We start from the raw sequence: 18,302 nt of genomic DNA on the forward strand, positions 1-18,302 counted from the left end.
CAGGTGCTTGCAAGTCTGACTGCCTCCGTAGCCTGAGTCAGGAAAACAGCTGTCCTGTTGGTCCTTCTGCATCCTGGTACCTGGGCCCCAGCTGTGGAGTGTGGCTCGTCTGGAGGCAGAGTCAGAGGCAGGCAACAGTCCTGAGGGTTGTCAGGGTTACTTGTCACCTTGCGACATTGTTTCCTTCCCCCCTGCATACTCCTCTCTGGCTCCGTGGGGATTCAAATTTGTGTTTATCTGTGCTGAAAATTTAGAGACAAGATAAACAACACTTGAAGCTATTTATAACCAGAGGCTGTGCCAGGAATGAATTAGACTTTGTATTAGATGTGTTAAAATGTTGGATGCCTGGCTCATGCCTCACTAACTTTGACACACATATTTTGTGGTAATTTTAAGTTTCATTTGGTTTATTTTAAGCTCAGTTGGTTGAGTATCATCCCATACATCAAAAAGGTTGCTGGTTCGATTCCTGGTCATGGCACGTACCTAGGTTGCAGGTTCAATCCCCAGTCAAGGCACATATAGGAGGCAACTGATAGATGTTTCTCTCTCTCTCTCTCCCTTCCTTCCTTTCTCTCTAAACATCAATAATTAACATATCCTTGGTGAGGATTTTAAAAAATGTTGGTCGCTAGGAAAGGTAGGAAGAATATCCCTAGGTGTGAAAAGCAGATATTCAGAGACTGATAGAAGTTTGACCCAGAGTATGGCTATGTGGGATTAGAACTCTGTTGATTTATGAAATACATTCTTGTGGAATGCTAAGCATTTAGGATCCCGGAGATGCATTTATAGAGGGCTCATACTTTTCTACTACCAGGAGGGCATTTGGCAGGGCTGAGGAACATGGAAGAAGGGTGGGTGAGAGAGTGAGGAATGGGGCACCATACAAACATGAACCTCAGAGCAGTGGACAGACGTGGGAGGAGATGGGCTCCATGCTTGTCTGACTCCGCCCACATAGATCATCCTAAACAGTGGAGTCCTCGCCTGTTCTTGGCTCCGATGAAGAGTCCACACCTTCTGCACAACAGCCCAATGTAGATCCGCAGTTCACCTTCCTCCCTCACTTCTCTTTTGACTCTGACTAAGGAGAGAACTCCTACTGTGTGCCAGATACTGTGTTACCTGGAGGGATAAAACACACAAACTCTCATGTGGGGCTACAGACAATAAACACGCCAACAAATAAATAATATAATTCCAGATTGTGATTGGTGGTTTGGAAAAATGGAGTGGGGTTGCTGAAGAATAGCAGTGGGTTCCTGGTTTGGTTAGGATGTTGGGGAGGTAACACGAATGATCCCGGAGTCATTGATTAAAACTCTGATACACGTATTTTGTGGTAATTTTAAGTTTCTGAAGTTGCATGTTGTTAAGGTTCAAATTAAAACCATTGTTGCCCTTTCTGAGCCGAATGCTGAATGGACAGCGTTTCTGGGGAGCAGGGGGAAGCCGCCCGGATGGCCAGGCCCCTCCTGGATGACACTTTCCTCATCACCGCTTTCTCTCCTCAGGGAAAGGAGACGTGTTTGGAGATGTGTTCTGGAAGGAAGCCACCCTTGCCCAGTCCTGCGCCAATGTTAGGGCCCTGACCTACTGTGACCTGCACGTGATCAAGCGGGACGCCCTGCAGAAAGTGCTGGAATTCTACACGGCCTTCTCCCACTCCTTTTCCAGGAACCTCATTCTCACTTACAACCTGAGGAAGAGGGTGAGCCTGCAGTTTCAGTTTCTTGTCTACCAAGAACAGTCCCTGCGCACCTAGGATGGCCCCGTGGCCCAGGAACGTCCTTTCCTGGTTTATTTAAGTGGCGCCATGGGTCCTATAGGAGTTCTGTCCGGTGCTTGCTCTTCAGAGTTTTTGCTATAAAATGAAGGGGAGAGGAATGTTACTAGATGAAAAGATGGGTCCGTTTTGGAATAGAAGCGATTCATTCATGAGTGTGTCTCTGGGCTTTTCCCCAACAGTATCTAGACCTTCTAGCATTTTGAAAAGGTGAATAAAACATGAGATCGTTAGTCAATAAAATGGCTGAGTGGGGCCCCTCAGTTAATGTAAACTGAATTTTGCTGGTGACAGGGCCCCCCTGAGTGGTGTGAGGATATTAGCCAGTTGGCAATAATAACTTTTTAAAAGATGTGAAAATGATCTAGGTGGGTCCAGAAAATAAGAATGGTTTGGACTACGATGGCCTAGAGAATATTTTAGATACAAATGCCAATGTTACCAGTTGAGGAACAGTAGTAGCTTTGAGAGCCAAAAGATTTCTCATCTGACGTTGTTTCCTGAGTCTTCAAATCATCAGAATTGCTCCATCTGACTGTGAGGATTAAAATATTTGTCTTGTACTCTAGGTTTTCGTGATTGATGTTCTAGCACTTTAACTCTTTTAGTTAAATCAGTAACCAATGTAAGTCCGTCCGTACCTACAGAAATTGTCTGGAAGGATTGTCATAGGAATCTTGCCAAAGACCTCATAATCTCCCCCCCAAGGTCCCTGTCTCTCTGACATTGCCCATGGTGCCCCGAGGTTCCAAGTTAGAAGCCCCGGCTCCTTGCGATGCCTCTTCCCCTCTCCCACGCCTCGGGTGTCCTGCTCATCAGATCCCGTTGGTTGCACCCAGGCTCTCACGCCTGCGCCCACACTGTGCTTCCACCTCAGGGCTCGCCCTGAGCTCTCGGGACACAGCGCCCCTGACACCGACCCTCCCCACATCCTGGACGGTGCCCAAGGCCCCAACGCACCCTCTTCCTAGCGTCTGTCCTCAGTGCAGTGCTTTCTCTCCTGGCCACTTGAGTGACTTTAAAAACGAATCGGGTCACGACCCTCCCCCCTTTAAGGATGTTTTGCTCCCACTCTGACTGCAGGATAATGCCCGTCTCCTTCAGCACGGTTTATATGCTTTACACATCTGGCCCGACGTAACCCCCAAGGCCCAACCTCAGTCCCTCGCCCCACGCCCACCCCTGCCACCCTGGGAACTCCTCGCAGCCCTGCAGCTCTGAAGCCACACCACCCCCTGCAGAGCGCGGTGCCCCTGCCTGCGGCCTCCTGGGCGCAGGGTTCCTTCCTTTCCTTCTGTGTGTGACCAACGCCTGTTAACCCTTGAGACGCCGCTGAAGTGTTTATTTGTTCATTCGTCAAACACGCCAACTGAATTAGATAGATATATAAAGCTGAATAACACTCAGTCCCCCGTCTCCGGGAGCCTAGAGGCTTACAGAGAAGGTGGAAGGATGGTGCAGTATGTGATGCTAAGTTCAGGGAGCACGGCTTGCACAAAGGACTGTGGGAGTGTAAAGGGGGAGGACGGCTGAGGGGGAATTGAGGAGACTGTGTCGGGTGATACTTGAGCTGAGGCTCAGACGGTGGGTTTGCAAATAAAAGAGAGAGAGAGGAAGCAGGTGTTCCAGTTGGAGGGGCGGTTTGAGCAAAGGCAGAGATTCTAATTGCCTGTCTTTGGGGTGTCCTAACACTATGCTTCCCAGTATTTTAAATCCCTTGGATCGATTGCTGTATGAATTGTTCAGAGACCTGGGAGGGCAAGGGCTTGGTGCCTCGGTGTCCCCAGTGCTAAACCCAGTGCAGAGAATTAAAAAACATTTGGGGCCGGCAAGGAGAAAGCGATGGGATCTCTGGGCCTCAGTTTCCACCTCATAAAAACGTGAGGTGGTGGCTAGACGATTTTTTTCGGTTCTGTGATTTGAAAGCTGGTCATTTAAATTCCAGTGGGGAATGGGCAGGGGCGGAGAAGAGAGCATCCGCAGCTCTTCCTTGCTTATCTGGGAACATGGAATGCTTGCTGGTGATACTTTTAGCCAAGTAGAATCTCTTAAAAAGTGTATTTTCTGATTTATTTCCTCTTTTCCTGAAAGCAAGTTGATTATAATCAACTTTCAGTGTTGCTGATAATATAGGTTGGAAAATGTGCAAGTTTGGGTTATTTGGAGGAGTAATCATCTTAGAATAATTGCAGAGCTAACCTGTCTTTAAAGGGCGACAATAAAAATAACAACACCTCAGCGGTCAGGTTGGTTTTGTAAGTCCAGAACGATTGGTGACTCTGCAGAAGAGAAGACTCGGGGGCCGCAGTTCTGAAGGGCTGTCGTGGAGGAGCTTTAGCAAGGTCCGTGTGGCCCAGGGTGCAGAGACAGAATCAAAGCTGCAGGCAGTGTAAGAAAGACCTTGGAAAGATCAGAGCTGCCCAACGAGTGCAGTAGGCAGCTTCGAGTGATATCAGGTTTCTTGTCCTGAAGGTATTTACGCATCCCCTGGGGACCCCTCAGAGCCATTTCAAGGGGACTTAGGTACCGGGTGGAGAGTCAAATTTCCTTTCAGTCGCCATTGCCAATGAGTCTGGTACGGATGCAAGAGAATTTTAGTGAGATCCTTTATATAAAGAGGTAGCCATTCTTTTTCTTGGAAAAAAGAGGCTTGTCGTTTTAGTGTTGCCATTGTAGTCTCCCATTGTGTCCTTCTGAGAATTAATTTATAGCTACATAGGGCATAGAAGATGAGAACATTCCATGCATGAATTATCCTTGTAGCTAATTTTTTTCTGGCAGAGTGAAGTGTATTCTTGTGGTTGTTTCTATCTTGGCAAAATCGAGTGTGTTATTTGCAAAGATTCCTGAGAACACAGTGCCTTTGACATCTGTTTGGGGAAGTGTTTGATCTCGCAGGCCTCCTCCAGGGCACAGCAGCAACTCGGAGCTGGAAGCTGCCTCAGTGGCCATCCAGTGTCTCCTGCATTCCCCATCACCCTCATTTCACAAATACGACCACAGGGCTAATAATGCATGAGAAATGGCCTCTTGACCAGGCCTGTTCTTGCTTCGCACAGCTCATGGCCTACTCTGGCCTCTGTGTCTCAGCTTCATCCTTGCATCCCTAAACTACGTGTATGAGACCCAGCTCTCAGCACTGCTCAGGAACAGAACTGTTGCTTTACTCTATTTCCCCGAAAGACACCTAAGGTCATAGGTAGGAATGATGGGAGGCAGAACTTGGAAACCAACCCAGCATTTGAGCTTTGGTTTTCCTTGCCCGTGGGCACTGAGCAAGAGGAGACCCCAGTCTGTGTCCCGCCTCTGCCATTTAGTGCTTCTGTAAGTTAAAAATGCTTTCTCATCTGTAAAATGGGGGCAATGAAAAGCTCCACCTTGTAGATAATTGTGAGGGTTAAATAAGATAATACTTGCAAAGCTTTTACACACAGGGCCTGCACATAGTATGTGCTCAATTAAATTGTGAGTCATTATGATTTTGTTTTGTCTGCTTGACACCCTGTTCCATTCTACTCTTTATTATCTGGAGCCTTTTGGAAAATAAAAAAAAGGCAATTCCTCTGACTTTGTGGCCAGTTCCACTCATGGAGGGGAAGATTAGGCTGTTTTGACATCTTGGTTCAGTCACCAAGGAGTCTGGGTTTTGCCAAGAGGAAAGCACTGCATCTTCTTTCTTCTGAGGGAGATGGCATGTAGTCGTCCATGAAAATAAGGGGCAGTGGAGCCTTCCTCACCCCCAACCCTTGGCTCCCTGGGATGCCATGTTCTCTTGGCATTTTCCTCCAGGCCCCGAGTCATCTTCTGTCTGCAATCAGAGCTTTGCACACTATTAATAGAAACATTCTTACCAACTCCAGATACTGTGCAAGCTACGTCACGATGTCAGTATGTGCTTTATGTCAGCTTATTAAATCCTCAGAACAGCCTCACCACGTTACAGAAGCAACCCTGTTTCTCAAGGGAATAAACCAGGACCCCGTGGAGAAGAGAATCATTTTCCCAAGGTCACCAGCTGAGAAGTGGCAGGTTCCAAGCCCAGCACGTGCCCCTCCTGCTAAGCAGCATCACGTCCTGAGTTCGGCTTCGTTAAGTGTGGCTCTCAGCTTTTCCCACGGGCATCCTTTGGCTTCTGCTTTCTCCCAGTCTGTCGACTTTTTGGGGCGAGGGGCACAGGTTATCTCCAGAGTATCTCCAATGACCTTCTTCACTCCCCACCCCCAGCACACCCAGAAGCTTGTACGGCAAAATCACAGTAACATCCCAAGTTGGGAGACATGAGAAGTGTCCCCTCATAGGGACACATTGCTGGGTGTGCCGGGGAGGCATGCCCCACTTCACTTTGGTAGGCAGGAGGCTACCCTGGCTGTGACATCAGTAAGTTACCAGGAAGACCACCAGCTTTGGGGCTGAGGACCTAGGTTGGAGACCTGGTTTGACTACTGACTAGCTGTGTGCCTTTAGGCGAGTTGCTGAACCATCCTAAGCCTCAGTTTCCTCATCTGTAACAAGAATCTAATAAAAGTCCCTCCTTATTAGGTGTATTGAGTAGGTCACATATATTAAACCAGCAGACATTACAGTGACATATACCTGCAGGAACCACTCGACACACACACCTGTCTCCTCCCATTGCCCGACCCTTCCCCCGACCGTCAGCTTCCTCCACCCTTAGTGGTCTGAGTTCGTGCTTTGCTCCCCTTTGCATATAGCCAGATCCTTTCTTTAATGGCTGTTTCACTCGGGCTCTACTTTCCTTTCGGCCTGGGATGCAGTTTCACGCCCAGGTGCTAGCTCGAGTGTGTGTGTGTGAGGGGGTATTGGGTCCTCCAGCTCATCCGTAGGACAGGCAGGAAATGTGCCACAGCTGGATGGCGTCCTGCAGACACACATGCAGGTAATTCACAGCAGCCAGCGCCCGGGATGGTTGGCACATAGGTAATTGGGAGGGCGGTTCTCATTCTCTGTGTGGGGGCCTTTAGTTTTAAAGCTAATATTGTTGTGTATTTGAGTATGTTTTTTTGCCAGTGTTTGCTTATATTAATTTGTTCCAGGGTGGATTTCCCTTAGCTTGCTAAGGCCCCAACCTAGTGAATTTGGGAGGGAACTGGGACTATAGTTACTGGAGCTTCCAAAGCAGGGACCTCCTAATGCCTGTTGTCTGAAACTGAGGTTGCCATAGTGAACTGTCCTGAGGACTATATGTATATTTTTAGCCCACTTTAACCAAAGGGACATTTATTCTGGAGAAGAGGAGTCAAACCACGGAGGCTCGGAGAGGGCTCTGCTCATAAGTGGCATTGGAACGCCTTTCAATTTCTGCCTGAACAAATTCTCGCAGGAGGCTGGGAAGATGGAAAGAGAGCCTGCAAAGCCGGCTGCTTAGAAATGCACCTCCTTCCCCACTGAATCGCCTCAGCCTAAGTTTTAAAAATGATCTCTACGCAGCCCCTATTTTCCTTGTCACCCTCCATAGTGAGGGCTTCTGTGGAATTAAAATCATCTATTCGACTGTCAAGCCATAAAGATAATAAAATTAGGGTGTTGGAACAAGGGTGGGGGGAGGGAACAGATGATGTGAGTGGTAAGATCATAACTCTTTCAGGACAACCAAGTATAAATCAAAGCCAAGTCCCTTTCTTCTCGAGAGGATCAGGGAGTGACATTCAGGACCCCTGTGGCCTCCATGGATCCTCAGAGATCTTCACTATAGTACCTCCCAGAATTTAGCAGAACCCCATCATGATCCCAGGGGTGGGAGGTGATGAAAGTATCCCCTGCTTCAGTGTGTGTAAATCAGCTTAAACTGCGGGTGGTCAGGCTATATCCAGCCATTTTTAAAGAAACAATAAAGTTCTGGGATGAGTATGGGCTTTAAAGCTAGATCTTCACATCTGGGCTCAGCCACCTGCTATCTGGGGAGTGGAGGAGATTGAATAAGCACAGCTGTTCCTCTCCTGTGGCATCATAGTGTCTACCCCAAAGGGTAGCTCTGGGGAAGGGTGACCAAGTGCCGGGCACAAGGCCTTACATGTAGCAGGTGCACAGTCAAGTTGGTTCCCTTCCATTATCCATAGGAATGGGAGCCGCAGAGCAACGGAGAGCAGGGGCTATAAGAGTTTGGTTCCATAGGGAGTGGTGATTAAAATGTGGACTCTAGAGTCAGAATACTTGAGTTCAAAGCCAAGCTCTCCTTAGTGACCTTGGGCCAGTTACCTGCCCCAACTCATTCAATTATAAAACAGAGGCAGTGATACACCTTGGAAGGGTGCTTTGACATAGCAAGTTGTCAATGTATGTGTTGCTGTCATAGATGTTATTGATGAGTTTAGCTTTTCTGGAAATGCGGAGACACCATCAGGTGATAAAAGTTTTAAACTAGGAGTAGGGGCTAAATTTTAACACCTAGAAATCTTTCAGACATATGATCCCAAGATCTGTGCCTGGGCCCCTCAAGTAGCACCAGACAACCGGCTGGTTCATGTGCTATTGGACTCATCACGATCTGACTTCCTCCAGTGGATGGAGGGAATGGTAGATTCCGACGTGGATGCTGGAGGAGGAAGTTGTAATTTATCTTACCTCTTATCAACCTTAATGTATTGTTACATAGTGTGTTTATCACCAGTTACAAAAGATCTGGCCTAGTTTAGAGGACCATGAGGCCAATGCAGTCCTTTGGTGAGTAATGTACCTTCCTAATATTTTCTTAGAAGTGCATGTTTTACTCATAATAAATGGGGTAATGCTAATGAATCCCAGATCATGGGTTCAGTCCCCAGGGAGCAAGTTGGCTTCTTGATGTCTCAGGTGGTTAGGTCAATGTTTCTCACATTTCGTTGGCCCCTGAACACTCTTTTGAGTTATACTGATATGTATCTATTATCTATTATAATATACCTGTCAGAGCTAATGTTTTGCAGAACATCTTTAGGAAACAGAGCCTATGCTCTTTAATGTCTCTTCTGGCTCAAATGGTCAGTGACCTGTAGGATAGACAGGTCTTGTCTGTGGAACATCAAGAAGCCAAAGATACACCAGCAGTGGGACTCTCCCCATTTGGTTGTCAGTAAAATCCCAAACAGAGGTTACTGGCCGAGTCTCCCTGCTTTCGGCACATCTTCCCGAACTCAGCTTTCCCCCGCCTGCTCCGGGCGCAGCGGCCCATCCATTTGCTGGTGAGCAGCCAGCCTCATGTTATCAAAGAGTCTTTGGCCCTCAATCTTGGCGGCACATGTGCTAATGGAAGGCTGGAAAGGCTGTTTTCTCTAGGCTTCAAATTCCCTTCTTGCCTCATCTGCCTTGTTTCTGTGCTTCCTTGCTCCCATTTAAGCACTCCCTCCACTTTTAAAAAGTTGCTCTTTGGTGCTGAGCATGTCCTTACAAATTTTGCGAGTGAGTCATGGAGGCTTTCATTCTAGCCCCTGCTTTTTCGTAAGTGGGGAGTCAGGAGGTGAACCCAGGCTAACTGTCATAATAATAGCTACCTTCTAAAATGTTAGATTAATGCCCTGGCTGGGTGCTTCAGTTGGTTGGAGCATTGTCTCCTACACCAAGAGGCAGTGGGTTCTATTCCCGGTCAGGGCACCCGCCTCGGCTGTGGGTTTGATCCCTGGTCGGGGTGTGTACGAGAGGCAACCAATCGATGTTTCTCTCTCACATTAATGTTTCTCTCTTTCTCCCCTCTGCCCCTTCCTTTCTCTAAAAAAATCAATTAAAAAAAACATATCCTCAGGTGAGGATTAAAAAATAACTAAATAAAATAAAACGTTAGATTAATGGAGGCAAATGTTAGCTCAATCCCTCCAAGGGGACTTTGAGCACGTGCATCTGAAGCTCATACACAAAATCTGTCCCTTCCCAGATGTCTGTGCAGACTGCTTCTGATATAATGTGTGTCATGGGCCTACCCAATGACAGTGCTTCTCACTGCAAACGTTGTTGGTTTTACAATTTACTTGTTACTCGTGTCACTTGGTGCTCTTGTTCTGACTGTATTTAACTTAGATGTCTAGAGTGAAATCCTGAATCCATAATGGGGCCCAGACTCCTTATAGCTTCTCTTTAATCTCTCTAATGTAGGTGAGGTCCCTGTCTATTTATCCAACAAGCACTGGTCACCTTCTCTTTGTAGCTCTTATTAGACTACCAATTCACTGTTCACGATGTGTCTTTCTTTGCTGCCTAGAAGCTCTGTATGGGCTGGGTCTTGTCTGCCTGATTCAATTCTCTGTCCTGATCAGCTTTCTTAGAGCTTGATACAAAGCAAGCATTTAATAATTGAATGGATGATTAATTAATGAATGAATGAACAGACCAGCCAACTAACCAACTAACCAACAAATGAACATACAAATCCACCCACCCATATGTTATTGAGCATATCCCTCCCTCTCGTAATGCTATAGATTTTTAAAGCCTTGACTGTAAGGTGGTATTTGTAGCGACCTCTCTCCTTCTTTCCCCCTGAAGTTTGCCCCTGTGTCCCATACTGTTCCTTTCCCCTCCTCTTTACCAGACCCTGAGTATAGATGTCTCTCTGCCTCTATAGGTACCACTGATGCTCTCAAGGAGCCAGAGTGAGCTTCATGTCTCTCCCACCCTCATTCACACTGTCCCTGGCAATGGTATAGGGACCCAGCAGCTCCTCAAACCTGTCACTTTCCAAGCTTTCACATACGTCCGACAGTCCCAGGCTGCCTATAGTAGCAGGAGCTGGCGTATCTCGCATGACATTTCATTTTTAGAAAGCCCCTTGCTCCAAGCAGCATGCAGAATGCGGCGCCCCTCCCCTGGAGATCTAGCATCGCTCCTGCCTTCTGCTGGGCTTCCCAGCACACTTCCTGCAGATGCTTAAACCAGACATGAAGATTCCTTCTGGTTCGCCGAGCAAGGCTTTTTAATAGAGACTACTTGTTTGTGTTATAGCACCTAACATCCATCACTTCTCACATCTTCTGCCGGGCTCTTCTTGTCTGTGAGGCGTGATGGCACATCCTAACCCTGTGGGGCCTCTGTGACCATCGGGATGAATAGTGAAGTGAGGGCTTCCCCAGGTGTGGGACAAATCCTGTGGCAGATGCAGGGGGCGGGAAAATAACGTGGAAAAAGAACAGAACACCGGGAGAGTTAGGAAATGGCCTAGAATACTGAAAATCCATGGTGATGGATGTCAACTGATTGTGGTGATCATTCAGCATTATATACAAATAATGAATCATTACATCATACACCTGAAAGTAATAGAATGTCACATGTCAATTATATCCCAATATTTAAAAAGACTGAAAATCCTGGCCAAGAAAAGTGCCTCCCGGAGGGCTCGGAATCTGGCAGCATGCCATGCGGTTAACTCAGTCTTTCCTTCCCTGAACCCCCCACTCAAGCACTGGGAGGAACGTTGCCAGAGGAATTTCATTTAACCTGATTTCATGAAAGAAATGATATAAGGCTCAGGAGGTGTGGAGGGCGCTGCTCTTCTCTGACACCGTCTCTGTTTGGTTTTTACTTGGCTCTGGGGAGGGCGCAGAACATTTGCTCTGAGTGGAAGCCGCTTTCTTCCGGCCTAGGACAGTGAGGATCTGGGAGACAAACTGGGCTAGGGGAGAGAAAGGGGGCTGAAAAGTAAAGGCTAAAGCTCCCAGGACTGCAGAGTCTCAGGAGCATGAGTGGATTTTGCAACTCTTATTTATTGAAGATAAGTGTCTGCTCTGCACAGCTGGACTTCTTGCTTGCCCAGCGGATGCCTCTGCTAACCCCAAATGGTGAGCTGGGCTGGAAGAGAAACCCCGGGACGGGCTCAGACGCCGAGTCCGGCCTCGCAGTCCTGCCTCCAGGCCAGCTGAACCCAGTGGCTTTGTTGCACTGTTATGCTGCGTGTTGAGGCAGCGAGGAAGCTGCCAGGATCTTCATCCCGGGCTTTGTGTCTAAGCACTTCCTAATCCTGCTCTGACATTTCTTTCATGTTGGAACCTGGACAGGATGCTTTCAGCTCCAGGCTTGTGGACTAGCGCTGGAGGCAGCTCCTAAGTATCTGTGGTCACGGGCGACAAGACTCCTTGGAATCTGGAACCTGTCATTTCAAGCAGCACTTCCACTCCCACCAGCCCCAGCTCGCCCGGGCAGGCTGCCTCCCATGCCACGCTCTTCCTCCCGCCCTCTTTCCCACTGCCGGTGACTGCGCTGTGTGCCCAGGGTCACAGAGGGGCCGGAGCCTGAGCAGCTGCCCTTTGATCCCTGCACGGGCTCTGCCACTGTCCCCTTCTGCAGAGCCAGGCACTGTTTGCACGTGTGCGTACACGCCCCTCCCACGCCCATGGCTGGAGGTTTGCAGGCTTCCCTGTGGACTGGTCTGTCTGCTAGCAGTGTTGCTGCCGCGGGTGAGTGTGTGTGGGGGTGTGTGCACGCAGCATTTCCTTCTGTCTGTGATTAGCCCTAATGGAGGCATCCACACTCCCTCTGCTCCCTCCACAGGCCCCAGGCTAGAGTCCTTCCTTGCCTCTTTCAGCTTCTGGCGGCTCCTGGCGAACCCTGGCTTGTGGACGCGTGACTCTAACCTCTTCCTCTACATGCAGGTGGCCCTCATCCCCTGCCTCTGTGTGTCACGTCCCCCCTCCTTTCTCTTACAAAGACGCCAGTCATTGGATTCAGGGCCCACCAGAAACCCAGGATGATCGCATCTTGAGATCTTTAAATGAATTACACCTGTCAAGACCCTATTTCCAAATAAGGTCATATTCCCAGGTACTGGGATTTAGGACTTGGACAGACCTTTGGGGGGGGGCGGGTGCCGGTTAACTCAGGACACCACCCTTTCTCTCCTCCCCTTCTTCCCTCTCTCCTGTCTCTCATTCTTCACCCCCCCTTCCTCCTCGAGTACCTGCCCAGCACAGGAGTATTTTTTCCATAAGAAATATATTTGTGTAAGTTGTGCTGCTTCTCCTGGATGGTTCCTGGAATCAGGTCTAAGTGTTTGATTAATCCTTCGGCTCTCAGAGTGATTTACCCTTTCCCCTTGCTTTCTCGTGAGCGGTGTCTCCTTGAACCCAGTGGGACTCTCTGTTTGACACAGAGAGTCACAGATCACAGAGAGCGCTGGGACCTCGGCAAAGAGCTCCGTGTGAACATTAGAGAGAACTTCCTGCCGGTAGAGGCTGTGAAATCACATAGTAACACCGAAGGGGGTATGGACTCCCCTTCACGCAGATGGTTAAGAACAACCCCTAGGTGTCCTCCTCGCTCTGATCTCTGTCATTCTTTTGTTCTAAGACTTTTGATGGTTCCCTACAGCCTCAGAATAGAGCCCAGACCCAGGCATCTCGGTGAACTTGTACTTACAGCTCAGAGCTCATGCTGTGGCCTGATGCCCCGCGCCGCTCTGTGACAGTTACAGAGCATGTTATACTTACTGCCACGTCTTGTCCCCTCTGGGAATGTCCCTCACTTGCGTCTCCGCCTCCCATCACAACCCAAGCCAGCCTTCCATCCCAGCTCAGAGTTCGCCTCCTGCTTCCTCCCTGCTCCACTCAGCTGGACTCTCTCTTTTCTGATTCACCTTTCCATGGAATCATGCCTGTCCTTTAGAGGAGGTGTCACTCATGTTTCTTATTTGATCAGAGTGGATTTGGGGGCCTTGTTCATATTTTTATTCCTTGCATGTCTTCAAGTAATGCCTGGTATTTAGTAAACAGTTATTTAAGCTACTGGAATCACAACTGAATTGCCACTCACCCTGCTTTTGTGGTTCAAGTCCAAAGTTGGCAGGTGGGAATCTCAGCCCCACGGTCTCCAGCAGGCACCCTCAGGCCCTGCAGACTGCTCCCTGCCCCCGGTGATAAGCTGTCCCAGTTTGCCTGGGGCTGGCCTGGTTTCAGCATTTAAAGCTCCACATCCTGAGAAACTCTTCGATGTTGAGCAAACAGGTCACCCTATTCCACACTCACCCTCTCCTGACTCTGGCTGAAAATCCCTATGAACTGAATTGTATGTCAGGCTCCACCTTTCTCTCATCATATCTGCTTGCTTCACCCTCAGGTGGGCATCTGGCCCCAGCCCTGCACAGCCCTCCCCAGGCTTCCCTCCTAAATGTGACTTCTGAACCATCTTCCCGCCCGTCAGCCTCCTGCCTGCTCTCACCTCTGCTCCAACTCAGCCCCAACTCTAACCTGATCCATGAAGCTGCCAATCCCAGGCAACTTCTCCTTCTCTTTCCGCTCCCAATTCCCTCCTTTTATCAAACCAAAGAGGGCCCAGGAGGACAGGATTGCAGACCAAGCCTCTCCTCTATGGAGCCACAACTCAGAGATGCCTCTTCCATAAAGCTCTCCCAGGCAGTGCTTTCCTGCCAGCTCACCACCTGCCAGGACAGGGGTTCTACCCCAAATTTGTCATTGGGACAAGTTCTTAATCTCAGTTTTGCTCATTGTAAAATGAGAAAGTTAGGTGAGCCCTGGCCTGTTTGGCTCAGTGGTTAGAGCATCGGCCTGTGGACTGAAGGGTCCTGGGTTCAAGTCCAGCCAAAGGCATGTACCTTGGTTGCAGGCTCGATCCCCGGCCCTGGTTGGGTGCCTGTGGGAGGCAACCAATTGATGTGTCCCTCTCACGTCGATGTTTCTCTTTCTCCCTTCCACTCTCTCTGAAAAGCAATGGAAAAAGTGTCCTCAGGTGAGGATTTAAAAAAAAAAAAAGAAAGTTAGGTGAGCTGTGAAGTTTTTACCAGCCTTACCAAGCCTGGATTCTGAGGGCTTCTGCCCGCCTGTCTGCTCTGGAGAGTACACGATGCAAATGCTTTAAGCAGGACAGCATTGGGCCCTGGCCAGCTGGCGCATTTGGTTAGAGCGTCATCCCCATAGGCCAAGGTTGTGGGTTCAATCCCCAATCAGGGCACGTACAAGAGATTAACCAAGAATTTATATGCATAAATGCACAACCCATGGACACAGACAATAGTGTGGTGAAGGCCTGGGGCCAGGGGTAGAAGGGGTCAGTGGGGGAAAATAAGGGGACATCTATAATTCTTTCAACAATAAAGATAAAAACAAAAACAAACAAAGAAGCAACCAAGGGATGCATTTTAGGACAACAAGCCGATGTTTCTCTCTCTTTCTCTCCCTCTCTCTCTCTCTCTCTCTCTCTCAAATCATTAATTAAAAACAAAAAGGCAGCATTGGGAAAGAGGCCTCAGAAATCTTGGCACATCCCCACCACCTGTCCTTACTTGACTCTGATTTCCATATTTACCCTTTGATTCTCCGTAATCCCATCCTGGCCCAGCTGTGAACAGGACAAAAAAGCCACTACCTACAGCTTACGAGATTTCAAAGAACAATTAGAAGACCGTGATTCCTTTCCTGTGACTTGGCTTACAAAACAAGATTTGGAAGGAGAGGTTAAATTTCTGAGCCCTGTCCCTGGCTGAGTTTCCACCAGACCCAGAGCTATGTCTGATTTCCCCCCTTCTGTTCCTGGATAAACTTGTCAGGACCTACTTGTTGCCTTTGGGTGTTTTAGATGTAGCTGATTCTATTGAAACAATGGACTAGGTGACCCTCCACCTTCAAACTCTAGGAGGTGTGCACATTTTCATGTGAGCACACGTACTTTTAACATCTGCACCCCTCTTTACTTTGCACAGCACACTTTCACCTGTTTTATCTGATCTGATGCTTGCAACAACTTTGTGAGGTTGGTATAATTATTACCCCTGTTCCCCATATGGGAAACCTGAGGCTTGGAGGAGTGAAATGTGGAAGAATGTGGCAAAACTAGAACTTGAACTCACATCTGCCACGACAAATCCCACGTCCCTTCCACTAGCCCGCCGTGCCCGCATGCCTGCAGGGGGATTGGTGAACAGCCTGGGATCCCCCCAGGTAACGGCCGTGAGAACATTCCACTGACAGAGGTGGCCATGGGTAGCTGCCCCGTCCCCAGGTTAGTCCTGTAAACCAGTGTCAATCTTTAATGTGGACACAAATCAGCTGTGATCTTGTTAAAATGCCAATTCCAATTCAGTAGGGCTGGGGAGGGGTTAAAATTCTGCATTTCTAAGAAGGTCCCAGGCGATACCGGTGTCACTGGCTGGGATGGCACTTTGGGGGCATACTGCCTGGCAGGGCTGTGAATAGAACTTGTTGACATGGACAGGGAATCTATGTCTCCCTTGACCAGGACCACTGTTCTACTCTAGGGGCCAGGGGCTGCATGTGGAGAGACCCAAGGAGTCTGACCCCTGGAGTGTAGAGGGCATGCTTCCGTGTAGGGAGTGGCATTTTAGTTGTGATTCTGGCAGCTTACGTCATTGTTTACTTAGTGCCCATCATGTTGTGGTCACTCAGGTCTCTGATGGTGGAGCAAGGCAGCCTCTCGGGCACAGTCAGGGTGGGAGGTGGGCCTGCAGGAGCAGGTGACATCAAAGGCCCTTTTTCACCCCGATGCCGAGGTTCTCAGCGTAATGGGAGCAGGTAGGACAGTGTGGGGTGTGAGGGGCCAGGTGAGGGTTGCAAACCTGAGCCTTTGAACAAGGCTGGAGAGGAGCAGGTCTGGCTTGAGGGGGCTGGTACAGGTCTCAGGGTGACAGGAGCCATGTGGGGTCCGACAGCCCAGCCGGGAGGGTGGGAATGTCCCCACACTGCCAAATCCAGCCCTCCAGTTAGAAAAGCTCCTCAGAATTGATGCCCCGGGCTGGGCCTGGAGGGCCTCGGTACAAGACTTGGATCTCCAGTGGCAGACCCTGTGCATGTTGACCCAGGCCTGGAACCTCCTGGGGAGCAGCATGTTTGGTAGAGTAATAAGTTATATGATTATGTAATTATATGATTACATAATAAATTACACAGTTATGTAATTTATACAGTGCCATCATATTTTGTTGGTTTTTTTATTACCGTTCCCCAGTAATGAGTTTCCTCCCTAATATGCAGCCCTGTGCTAGTCCCTGTGCTGTCTCTAAAACACTTCTGAGGTTTCCAAGAGCAGGATCATGGCTTCGGGATTCTGTGTACTTCTGCACATGACAGTTGCTCCATAAGTGCTCCATTAACCAAGGATTTCCTTCTTCTTCTGATCTTTCAAAAGTGTCTGTCTATGAGGTAGATTGAGTGTGATGTGTTGTTTTGGTTTTTTGTTTTCGTTTTTTTGCTTTTGATGGTCAAGGCTGGGCGTTGAAAGAGTGGAGATCATGTGATAAAAAAACCCAAAAACTGACCGTCCCTCTCCACCCCCACAGTCTCCTAGACTCAGGAGCGTGGATATTAGCTCCTGTTCACCTGCTGTACTTTATATATGATGGATCACCCTGGACCTGGCCTTCTTGCCCTTGCTCCCCCTGGCAGGGTGAAGCCAGCTCTGCCCCAGAGCAGAGCCAAGGCCTGTGGCTGGTGATGCTTTTTTGCCTGAACACGCATACACACATGCATATGCACACACATGCATGCACACATATGCACACAAGTTCCTGCCCCAGGACCACCCAGGTGCACACGGTGACTAGGAGTCCTTTCTGCGCAAAGAGAAAAGCTGACTCAAACCTGAGCCCCAAGGCTTCCCATGAGGCAGCCGGCTCTTGGGAAAGCTGGCCTTGCCCTGCCCTTGCCCCTGCCCCTGCCCCTTCACCCAGGAGCTTCTCCCAAGGCGCTCTGACAGACTTTTATTGTTTAATTAGTAGCCTCTGTGCAACCACAAAGAGCCTGCCTGGACCTCCAACCCCAGGCCCCTTGCTTGGGCAGAAACTCCCCTTTCTCCGCTGTCGTTTGTGAAGTCACTTCATTTATCACGTGAAACATTTACCGTTGGCTCCTTCCCCCTTCTTGGCTCTTCATTTCTTGTCGGTGCTCTCACCTCTGTCCTCTGTTTCCTTTCTGCTGCAACACTTTATCTGGACCTATCAATAAGGCCACTGACAATGCTTCGAAGTATTTTCGTAGTATCCTCTGCCCCGAAAACACACAGACAGACAGACACACACACACCATCAACTGAGCCTCCTCAATCTGTTCCATAACTTGCATCTCTCAGGTGCATTCTTCCTCTCGCTCTGCATTTGCCTCCCGCAGCTCATTAAACCTGACCCCAGGCTGCGCCTCCGTGAGTGAGATCTCCCCGAGATGAGAGCTGGGAGTGTGGACATGAGGGACATAATCAGGGCCTGTGTTTCCTCTCCTTTGCTGGGAAAGTGCCTGAGGCAGTAGGCTAGGGCCTGAATGGACCACACTGCTCGCACTCAAATTCTTCCTGGCCCACCAGCTCTGCTGGGTGCCCAGCAGTGTGCGAGGAGAAATAGCAGCCCTACAGAGGTCTGGGCGCTGCCTCCCCAACCTGCAGGAATCCCACTTCCCGTCTTCTGTGCCCCTGGGAGCTTAAGAGGTAAAGGCCATGGGTACGAGTCCATCAGAGTTTCTGGTAAAATAAAAGTCCTTTTATGACAACCCTCTTTAGCCAAAGGACACGTTGAACCAGTGGTCTCCTTTTACTAAGATTTACTCAGGCCAAATTCTCAGAAATAAAATAAGAT

At 49.0% G+C, this 18,302-nt stretch overlaps 1 protein-coding gene across 2 annotated transcripts in view; it reads left to right on the forward strand.

Moving 5' to 3' along the window:
• Positions 1-18,302, forward strand: part of KCNH1 (potassium voltage-gated channel subfamily H member 1) — a 264,872-nt gene that overhangs the window by 208,580 nt on the left and 37,990 nt on the right. For both annotated transcript variants that reach the window (XM_087828133.1, XM_087828135.1), the window contains exon 10: positions 1,521-1,717. In XM_087828133.1, coding sequence (XP_087684259.1) covers positions 1,521-1,717 — 197 coding nt within the window. The remainder of the gene's footprint in view (positions 1-1,520; positions 1,718-18,302) is intronic.

Source organism: Miniopterus natalensis, chromosome 19 (genome assembly GCF_054644295.1).
Source record: "Miniopterus natalensis isolate mMinNat1 chromosome 19, mMinNat1.hap1, whole genome shotgun sequence".
In the NCBI taxonomy this organism is placed as follows: Eukaryota; Metazoa; Chordata; class Mammalia; order Chiroptera; family Miniopteridae; genus Miniopterus; species Miniopterus natalensis.